This window comes from Festucalex cinctus, chromosome 3, assembly GCF_051991245.1.
Source record: "Festucalex cinctus isolate MCC-2025b chromosome 3, RoL_Fcin_1.0, whole genome shotgun sequence".
In the NCBI taxonomy this organism is placed as follows: domain Eukaryota; kingdom Metazoa; phylum Chordata; class Actinopteri; order Syngnathiformes; family Syngnathidae; genus Festucalex; species Festucalex cinctus.
In genome coordinates, this window is record NC_135413.1 from 16,558,471 (window position 1) to 16,569,602 (window position 11,132).

Consider the following 11,132-nt stretch of genomic DNA (forward strand, 5'->3'; position numbering starts at 1 on the left):
ATAATTTGACACTGATCATTTGAGCTGAAGTATCAGTACAGTTCAGTATTGATAGTTTGACTACAAAATAAATCTTTTATTGTAATTCTTCTTAGTGAAAAAAAAACCTGTGTAGCACAAGTCAATATACATTTACTATATTTGTATTTTATTCAAACTTCGAAAAACAATACTTTGTCAACTTAAAAATGCACACAGCTTCCGTTCATTTTACACCAGTAGTAAGATGACCAAAAATAAGATTAGGACAATGTGGCATCTTCACATTGATGCTACTGTACATAACCTCATCAATGTCACATTCGTTTGGGCTTTTCTCATGATTTCAATTGTTCTTTTCCCACTTATCATTCGTCTTCAAGAAATAATTGGGACCACAAGACTTTAAGTTATTGAAGTTATTGACTTGAAGTTATTTAGAATTTCTGTAGAATACGCGTTTTCAGGCAAAAAAAAAAAAAATACATTAAACTTCTTATAGGACATTAAACAAAATATTGGGGAGGGTGTATTTATTGTATATGAACCCATGCGTATTTATTTTTTTTTTTAACCTTGTTTCAATTACAGAAATGAAAAGTCTAAATTTATATCACAATCATCACACCCAGGGAAAAATTCAATAAAACATTAAAAGCCCCACATTAACACATTCTTGCCCATAACGGACACAACTTTAACTTAAAGACAAAGTAAACGTTTCACATCAAAAAATACTTCAAATATAATAAAGCAGATTTGACTCACTCCAGACCCTAAACGATGTTCTGATCTTTGTGGCTTCCCCAAGATGAGAAAATCTCCACATCGTGTTCATGTTCATCCTTAAATTCTTTGCTCCGCTTCGGCATCAGGCGATGAATGATGTATGAGCAACACTTCACTTCCTTATCACTTGTTTGGTGCACGCAGAGCACTGCGCGACTTCACGTCCTCTTTTGGCTCTCGTTCGTGAACATATATTAAAGCAGTCTTGAGGGTGAACTTGCACCGTATTGCACAAAAAGATTCAAACAGCACAGAAAGAAGTGTTGCACAATTGAAACTTTTCAAAACAGAACATAAACAGGGCTCATATTGGCTTAAGAAACAAACAAAAAAACATCTCCACTGGTATAACGTGGAAATTATTAAATGATAAATCAACTCAGGTTTCCCCCGTCCTTCAATCCAAGATGAAATTACATGATGTCAGAGCTGTGTGCCCGTTTGTCGGAGCTCTTTTCTCACATCCGACAGCCACTCTTTCAACAAATGAAAAGATGGTCGTGATTCCGGGTTCAAGTGCCAGCAGCACTTCATGATGTCATAAAGAGCTTCAGGACAACCGTCCGGAGAAGGCATCCGGTATCCGGTCTCCAAATGAGACACCACGTGCTTCGATTGCTACACAATGGAAACAAAAGTCAGACTGAAACATATTTTCAAAACAGACAAATCAAATAGGATTAAAAAGTGTTTCATCTGAATTTTGTTGTTCTGTTGTGAAATAGTATGAAGCACATCTTCGCCTTGACCTGTTCACTACTACAACTCAATAAACATAATTAACTATGTTGCAATTCTACTTCAGTACACATAATTTTTCATTAATGTATTCCGTTATTATATTTTCCATACTTACAATTTTTGGGTAAGGCATTCGACCAAATGAGTAAATCTCCCAAAGCAAAACACCATAACTCCAAACATCTGATTTGGTGGAGAATTTCTTTTGAGGGAGAGACAAAGAACACTGATGAAGATGACTTTCAACATTTTGAATACAACAATAAACATTTATTGACAATAATATGTTACATGTGACCTCACTAGCCTCAACATGACACTCTAATTAATATTACGTGTGGAAGAAGAGTTAAGAAGCAAAATCCAGCCATTTTTGTCCATCTCAGCGGGCGGCCATTTTGCCACTTGCTGTCGACTGAGATGACATCAATGTTGCTCAGGTCTCAGGTAACAACCAATCACAGCTCAGCTTCAGACAACAGGTCAGCTGTGATTGGTTGTTGCTTGAGCCATGAACAACATTGATGTCATCTTCAGTCAACAGCAAGTGGCAAAATGGCCGCACCCTGAGATGGATAAAAACGGCTGGATTGTGCTTCATAACTCATTATCCCAAATATAATATTAATACGAATGTCATGGTGAAATAAATAGTGAAATAAATAAATAAATAAATAAATAAATAATAGAAAAGGATAAAAATGTCTGGATTTTGCTGTTTAACTCATATGCCACTAACAAAACATTAACCAGAATACCATATTTATAACAGTGTGGCTGCATAGAACATCTTATTATAAAAAAAAATAAATAAAATGTTTTGGGGTTGACTTCCTCTTTAACAAGGGTGGTACTGGGTACCTTTTCTTTGAGAGCCTCTGGTGACGTCCACTTGACTGGCAGCTTGTTGGTATCCTCAAGGGAAGACACTTTCTTGGTCAAGCCAAAGTCACTGACTTTGGCAACGAGTTCCTCGGATAACAGAACATTACGGGCTGCAAGGTCTCGGTGGACAAAGTTATTCGACTCCAAATATACCATGGCCTCGCAAACATGTCTGCAAAATGAACAATCAGCCAAGCATTATACAAATACAAGACATAAAACCAGTTTGAATATTTTGTTTTGTAATTGTCATACTGTTAAGCTATATTCATATACATAGACATAGCTTGTAGAAATTGGCATTCTGTAACTAGTGCCTTACATGCTAGGGCTGTATAACTAATCATATTCAAATCCGCATTGCAATGTAGTAGACCTCATTTTTGTGGTCTAATACTTTGGCCTCTATACATTTGAACTCTAATACTGTTGTCAACTGAGAATTTGCGATGTACACACAGTGCAAATTTAAGAAGAGTAACACTAGTGAGTACTGCCCGTCCTCTGGAACGCAGGTAGTCCACCAAGGTACCCTGAGAAAAAAAAAAGAAGAAGAAGAAAAAAAAAAAAGACACACACATATAAGCCGCAGGTATTAAGGATGTTGACAAAAGGATGAGACAGCTACTCACCTGTCTCATGTATTCAGTAATAATTAGCAAACTGCCGTCCGCCTCTGAAATCACTCCAAGCAACTTCACCAAGTTATTGTGGCTTAATTTCCTGTGGGAATATAAAACTGATGACGATGGAGTTTCTTCATTTTTATTCAGGAATACTTAACAATAGATTTTAACTCTAAGTATGGATGGGATTCTTAAAAGGTTGTTCGTAAATATTAATTGATGCAATTCCTCCTAACGGTTAAAACAATGCAAGAATTCATTGTGTCTTGGTGCATATGAGTCATGGTGATCGTGGCAGCGTGGTCCTGCCCAAAACTCAAATACACGCTACCACCATCCTCTGGGTTGAGAGTAGGGTGTGCTAACCAGCAGGCTAAAGCTAACCTACAAGCTGTTAAGGCTCTCGATGAGTGTGGTTAAACTATACCGGTAGTGTACTTTTACATAGAGCAAACTGGCATCTGTTACAAATGTACAGACTCCACTTACTGACATTATACGCCACTGAAAATTCATTTTCCAGTATTCAATTTGGTTGTGTGTATAAAATAATTAAGGTGCAAATATCTATGATCAATGGAATTGTCAATCAAGGAAACAAACGATCCCTAGGAATTAAATGCCTGTAAACGACTACTTGTCACCCCAAAAAAAAAAAAAAAAAAAAAAAAAGAGGCTGCAGTTCTTAGATGTGTTTGTTTACTTTTATCGGCAACGTTTTGAGGTTGGACTTGGGTGATCTACTTTTCAAAAATTAATAAACAGGACTTTACAGTATCATTGAAAATAAAATATAGTACAGTGTTCCTTCGTTTATTGCGGGTTCATATTTTGCGGCCTTGCAGATTTATTTTTATTTTTTTAACAGTGTGCCATTTGGTTTATTTTTGTCTTTGTGCAGCTATGTCTCTCGAACCCTACGTCCGACATACGGGCATTCGCAGATTCATTTCGACGAGACCTTTCCAACGGTGTATGTCCTATCGCTCCACGACATTACATTCCGGAGATAGAAAATACATACTGTGCTGTATAAGTAAATAAAAAATTTAAAAAAGAACATACGTTTAATGGGAAAAAAAATACTGTAAATGAAAAAAAACGAATGAAAAAGCGTTCATAATAAACTAAAAATCATACCAAAATGAAAAAAACAAATGAAAAAAAAATACTGTGCCATATAAGTAAATAAAAAAAAACAACATACTTTTAATGTTAAAAATAACGATGAATGAAAAATCATTTATAATGAAGTAAAAATCATACCAAAACGAAAAAACATGTAATTAACGGGAATGTATTTATTTATTTATTTATTTTAATTAACACAGATTTCCATTATCGTGGGTAGTTTTTGAAACGTAACACCCACGATAAACGAGGGAACACTGTTATACAATAAATTCTCACCAGGAACTATTCATAATATTTTTTTTTGTATTACTTACATCATGACAGAGGCCTCTGCAATAAAGGCTTGCGCAGTGGTATTATTTTTAAGGCACTTCACGGCTACTTGAGACTTTTTGTACTCAGCCAACCTGACTTCTGCAAACACAAGACTCTCAGTTAACATTGACCAATGCGCGCTAGTGTCACAGCATTTACGTGAACATAACAAAACAATTCACATGCCTCCAAACTCTCCCCGTCCAATGACCTTGAGTAACTTGAGCTCCTTTCTGTTCATCACCCAACCGCCTGTTTGTAAATCAAAGACAAGAAGTATGCCACAGTCACACACTACTAGCAGTCTGCGTGTGACTAACGACAAACACAAGTAAGACTCACCGCTCACAAATTCATTTTGGACAGCAACAGTCTCCTTCTCCAACTTTGGATTGATTAGACGAGTGCACAGTCCATCAGAATTACTTTTGTAATGCTTTGTTAAAAGTGAAAAAAAGATATAATTTGTCATTAAATATGACAAAGGAAGACAACTACACAACAAAAGGCTCCTTTTCGTACCTCAACCAGTTGGATGAGGTTGTCAAAATAGGTTTCCTCATCAATGGTGAGCTTGCTGTTGCCGTACATAATGTGGTAGTGTTCCACCTTGTCGTGGGTGCTCAAACACAGCGTGTAGTCTCCGGGATAGTTAGTGCTCTCTCTCACCAAGAATAGGCCCATCTCTGGTGGGGAGAGCAAGCGCTCGGCCTGGTGCCGCGTTATTTTGCCATGAAACCATCTGCAATGACAAACATGGAGGTAACATTATTTGACATCCAAGTATTTGTATAGCAACCTGATGCTCTAGAGCCACATGTGACTCTTTAGTCCCTCTCCTGTGGCTCCCTGTGGAGCTCTAATTTTTTATTTATTTTTTTGGTAGAAATTAATATTTATTTATATATTTATGTTTATTTTTTTTTATATTTAGATAAAACATTCTTTATATGAATTCATAATGAAATTAAGAATAATAACAAGTTATCGAAAAATGTCAGTCCAAAATGTTAAGTTGTCAGAAAAACAGACGAAAGTTAGCAGCAGATGAAAAAGTTTTAAAAATGACCTAAAAATGTCCAAAATGAAAAGAAAATCTGAAAATTACAATAAAATGTCCATGAAAAAAAACTGTCAGAAAATTTAATATAAAAGGCAGAAAAGAAAATGTTTAAAAACTATAAAATGTTCAAAAAACAAAATAAGACATACTGATAATTACCATAAAATGTCCACAAAATTGTCAAATGTCAGAAAATTTAAAGCAAAAAGGCAGAAAAAAAAGTCAAAAATGGCCACAAAATATCTAAAAATAAATAAATAAATGAACTAAAAATAAATTTAAAAAAGGAGCCCACAAATTCTCATGTCCATAAAATTACAAAAAAAGTCAAATATTTCACAGATTGGCAGAAAAGTCTAAAAATGTATGAAAAATGAAGTATGAAAAAAAGATAGAAGAAAATGAATCCAAAGGATGCTGCATTTTTGTCATTTTTACGTTTTTTTGGGATGAAACTCCATTTTCATCCATCCATTTTCTTGACCGCTTAATCCTCACAAGGGTCGTGGGGGTGCTGGAGCCTATCCCAGCTGACTTTGGGCAGTAGGCGGGGCACACCCTGGACTGCTTGCCAGCCAATCGCAGTGGATGAAACTCACAATCCCAAAAACGTAAAAAAAAAAAAAAAAATGGACATAAGTGTTTTTCACATAACAGCAATGATACTTTTATGTTATGGTGCAGCTCTAATTATCTGTTGGGCTCCAAGTACATTAGGCTAACACTAACACAGTTTCATTCAACACAATGTTAAAATGTTTCGCAGCTCCAAATGGATTTTTTTTGTTATTTATTTGGCCTAAAATGGCTCTTTTGACAGCAAAGGCTGCTGACCTCTGGTATAGGTAGAAGGCATAGTTACGTTATGAGTCACAGTCGCTTTCCTACTTAAATCTTGCTGCACCAGGAACAAATGAACAAACATAATTTGGGCACTCACGGCATAAGATTCAGCTCGCTGCAATTTTCCACAGATGCCACGTTCTGACGGCATTTTTCAATGCGGCTGGTGGGAACTTCCCCTTCATGACCTGCTTCATTTCTAGCCACATACCACTCTGGATTCTGCAAGATAACAAATCAGGAATGAAAACCAGTAAAAAACTGTTTGCTAACCAATGACTAGCACACACAAACAATTCTTACCTCTGTAGCCATAATGATAGTCAACAAATCTCCTTCCTTAAAAGTGAGGTGGTCTGTTAATGAGCTTTTAAAGTTGACTGCCCACACATACTGTGTCTTTGGGCCATGGAGTCTGTTGGACATCAGACACATCAAATGTGGGATCGTTTGTCACGTTCAACAAACAAGAAGAGTTTTTCACCTTTGCCATCTTGAGACAGTCCTAATCTCCTCTCAGATGACGCCTTCTGCCTGCAAACATTTCAACCGGTGCACTCACCTAAACAAAGGATCAGTATAATGGTTGATTGTACAGTCTTTGACATGCTCGCTAAAACACTGAAAACATTCTCAATAATTCATGATGATAATAATGTTGTTTGTCATGTTCAAACATTGCACCGATTATTGTTATTTAACATTTTTTTCTGATATGCTTCCTAGATTACTTGAAGACTTGTCATTATGCATGACTAAAAATTAGAGTTGGTCCAATTTACACAGGAGAATCAAAGCTGATTTTCCCCTAAAAAGATAAACGTTACTCCTCAAGCTCGGCCTGGTTGACAATGCAGCAAAGAATCTTGATAACAACTGAGGAATGGAGTTTGTGCTGATATTTCCATGACACACACATAACAAACAGGGGCGTTACAGTGAGGGAGTACGAATTAAGTCATGCTACTTTCTGTCTTGCCATGTCCTTAGAGGACAGCGCCTCCATGGAGATGACACAGTGGATACAAATAATGAACACACCCTTATTAAAACACCACATTTTGACAAAAAAAACAAAACAAAACAAGACAAAACATGAAAATGACCAAAATAAATTATTTCAAACTTGTTTTTCATCTGATTTTGATTTGCTTGTATTTTTTATATTATTATTTTTATTTATTTTTATTTTTTTACACATTGACACATTACAATATAAGAAAAAGATCATGGCAATCAATGGAGAACATTCAGAGAGAGATTCTCCCATCCCTTTAAAAAATAATATTGGATCAATAAAATGACTGTGATTGGCTGGTGGCCAGTCTAGGGTTATCCTGCTTCTTCTGGAACTACTTTAACTTATTAGAAATTATGTGTAAGTTTGACAGTATGTTGTGAATCATTCAGGCATCTGGCAATGTGCTAATCTAATTTCACATAACCTGAATTTGTCATAAGCTGAGAGGTTGGATCCCAAAACGCAGACACTAATAAGGTTTTAACTATTTATTCACATAACTTGACTAAACTACAAACAACGAGAATCACGACACGCCAGGGGAGAAGCACAGCGAAACAGTGAGCAATAATCCGGTGACCACACATATTTCTCAGACCCTTATATAGACAATCACTCAATCTCATTGGTTGTGGCTAGACATGTGAGTAACAGTACTGACATGGAATCTCTGATTGGCTGTTAACCCAGTAATTACAGATAGTTCCTGACTAACGCGATTAAAGACTCCTGTCCTAACATAGATCTTACAGAGAGTTCCAAACATCATATAACATCACACAGCCTAAAACTAGTTGAAACTAGATTAACAAGTCATGAACTCAAACCTAACCGAGGCGTGACCCCAGACATGAGACAAGACCCAAACATTACTCCTGCATGACTCGAGACAAAACCCAAACATGCCTCCTGCATGACTCGAGTCATGACAGACGTGGAGCGTTTGCTATTTTATTTACATTTCTAAAAAAAAAATATTGTTCGATTAAAGCTATTACTTGTTTTATAAATACTGCTTACACAACAATGTGTTGTGGACCACTCAACAATCTGATGTATAGCTCTTATTTTTTCATCTTTTTGTTAATCAAAAAAAAAAAAAAAAAAAAAAGGAAAGAAGTTTAGTTTTGTTGTAAAATATTTCCAATGTAAATGACCTTCTTGTCATATTTAATTATAATGACAGAATGTTCCATTTTAGGACAGAGAACTTTGCTGCCAATCGATTCACTTTTGCACGTGATACGTGTAGAACGAAGCATGTACTCAGGTCCCAGCACAAGTAAAGCAAGTTATACAAGATAACAATAAAAATAAATCCACCATTGTTAACATTCACACACAGATAAGATCAGTGCAGGTAAATTTAAGTCATCTGGTATAAATTCCTGTATTTTTTCCATATCTCAACATCAAGAGGCACTTCACAACCATTGTGGAGTTACAGTGGTCCCCCGTTTTTTGCCATCAAACTGGTTGATCAACAACATCAAATTCGTATCTTGTATATTGTTTCAACTGTACAAGTCAGACTGCGCCCAGCAAGACAGGTCAGGAATGTTGACGTTCAAATCTGCCACTCCTTTATCTGCTGACAAAATCTGAGCGCAGAGCACCAATCACGTTTCTCCAAGTAGTCACTCAAAAAGATGGTATGCTTTTTCGGATAACAGTGTTAACGTTGCTTTAACGTCATCACGGTACAGTACAGCAGGACTAATGGCGAGAAAACACTGCCCATAGATTCAGCTGAGATTCCGCGCCAGTTGCTTTTATGTGCAGTAAAGTCAGGAGGGATGTACTTTATGTTTGTACTGCTTATATCATGACAAAATTACGTTTTCACATTTCCTGAACTGTCAAATGGAAATAATTCCATGTTTTCGAATGAAAAGGATTTAATTTTTGTGTTAATCTTATTAGTAGATAGATGAATTAAAATAATCATCAGTTGCACCCCTAACATAAAGCAATATTTTAAGGGGCTGGTATAGAAACAACTAACAAGAAATTATTACAAAAAAAATAAAATAAAATACAGCTCAGTGCTCACTATGTTAACAATGGAAGTAAGGTATTCCAGATTTTTTAATTAAAAAAAACAAAAAAAAAACAACACACACAACTTAATTGCCTGTCTTGCAATTCCGTCACCAAATATTACACAGAGCTGGCTTGGTGCATGAAAATTATATAGAGCAATAAATCCATATTTTTAATAGGTGTGCTTATCTTCTTTCTTAAATTCAATAGTTATTTGTTTTTGTGTTTTTTTTTTCTTTTTTATCCACATCTGCTGTTGTGTTTTGCTTCGTGTTTTATTTAGTTCTGTGTTTTCCAATGCCTATTGTGTTTGGATGTTTTTGTGTGTGTTTTTATGTTATTTGCTGTCGTGATTTGTTTTTGAGGTTGTTGTTGTCTTGTTTAGGTATTTGTTGTTCTGTTTTACCCTTCAGGGCCACTGTACCACCCTGTGCATCACCCCGGGGGTGTTTACCCAAGTAGCCAACAGAGAAAACCTATAGTGGCGTCCCTGAATTATGGTACACTACACTTCAACTACTGTATATGCCATTTGCTGTCATTTAGCTGTTCACGTGCGCGGACTACTGGTTCCAAAGACGTGGTATTCTCAATAACAAAACCATATCGACACATATGGTGTAAGTAAACGAGATGCTAAAACAGTAAACAGGGAATGAGTGGTTGGTTAAATGAATGAATAAATAAATAAATAAATAGGAGTAAGTACGTATACAAACTTACTGGACCAAACACTTGGTATCCAGGAAGGTTCTAAAATAAATATTTACCCTACCTGAATGCAGTGATTCCTGGTAGTATCGGAGGATGATACATCTACTGCCCAAAATACGTTCTCTTGTGGAGACAACAGACGCTCTCAAGCAAGAAAAAAAAAAAATCATTCACCAGCGTCAGTTAAAGTCGAAGCTCCAAATCAATCAAAATGCTGACAAGGTGATGTCACAGGTGTCCGCGAAGCACGAATGTTCATAAAACTCGCTAGTGGGTGAGCAGCCTAACAGCCAATGAAAGTAAATGATAACAAAATGAAACTAACTAGATTTCGAATGACAGGAAAAATCTGGACGACAAAAAGCAATTACACTACGGCTAGTAAAATACTTGTTTGGTTAGATATGTCACACACCTCTTCAAATTCATGCCACGCCTTGGTTTCACATTACGCATGCGCATTATTCTTGTCGCAGCAAGTGTTTGGTCGCAGTACGTCAAACTGCCTGCCATATTGGAGCAGGTAACTGCAACTAACTCGGTATAAACACAGGTTTTCAGTTATAGTAAAGGTTTCACTCACATTATTTTAAACAGATAATTATCAATTAGAAATTTCATAATGATTTAATTTAAAAATGTTTTAATTTATTCCCAATCCCAACGTTTTATTCTCAGTGCTTCTATTGGCTGCACAGCTTCCAGTACTTTGTGTTTTTTGTTTTTTTCATTTGTGCTCAGTCAGATTTAAAGTGTTGCCATGTCAATCAAATCTTCCGAATCAGTCATGGTTGGTGGCCGTGATCTTGAACTGGAAGTCCCGTCCTTTCACTTTAGACTATTTTCATATTGAAGATGAAGTGCTCAAGAGGATGTTAATGGCACAGTTGCATGCTGTTCACAACTAATACCAACGTAAAGTTTTTTCTTTTTTTAAAAAGATCCATCCATTTTCTTGATTTTGCTCACAAGGCACACA

The 11,132-nt window shown here is 36.1% G+C and overlaps 1 protein-coding gene across 1 annotated transcript; it reads right to left on the reverse strand.

Moving 5' to 3' along the window:
* Window positions 1-127: 127 nt before the first annotated feature.
* LOC144015801 (tyrosine-protein kinase CSK-like) lies at window positions 128-10,582 on the reverse strand. Its single transcript, XM_077516143.1, has 13 exons — window positions 10,215-10,582; window positions 6,860-6,937; window positions 6,679-6,790; window positions 6,473-6,597; window positions 4,992-5,211; window positions 4,812-4,905; window positions 4,656-4,721; window positions 4,469-4,568; window positions 3,027-3,117; window positions 2,854-2,927; window positions 2,371-2,566; window positions 1,625-1,711; window positions 128-1,386 (listed from the first exon to the last, which is right to left on the reverse strand). Exons 3-13 carry the CDS (start codon window positions 6,688-6,690, stop codon window positions 1,192-1,194), a joined length of 1,260 nt encoding a protein of 419 aa, XP_077372269.1. The 5' UTR covers window positions 6,691-6,790; window positions 6,860-6,937; window positions 10,215-10,582; the 3' UTR covers window positions 128-1,191.
* Window positions 10,583-11,132: the final 550 nt, after the last annotated feature.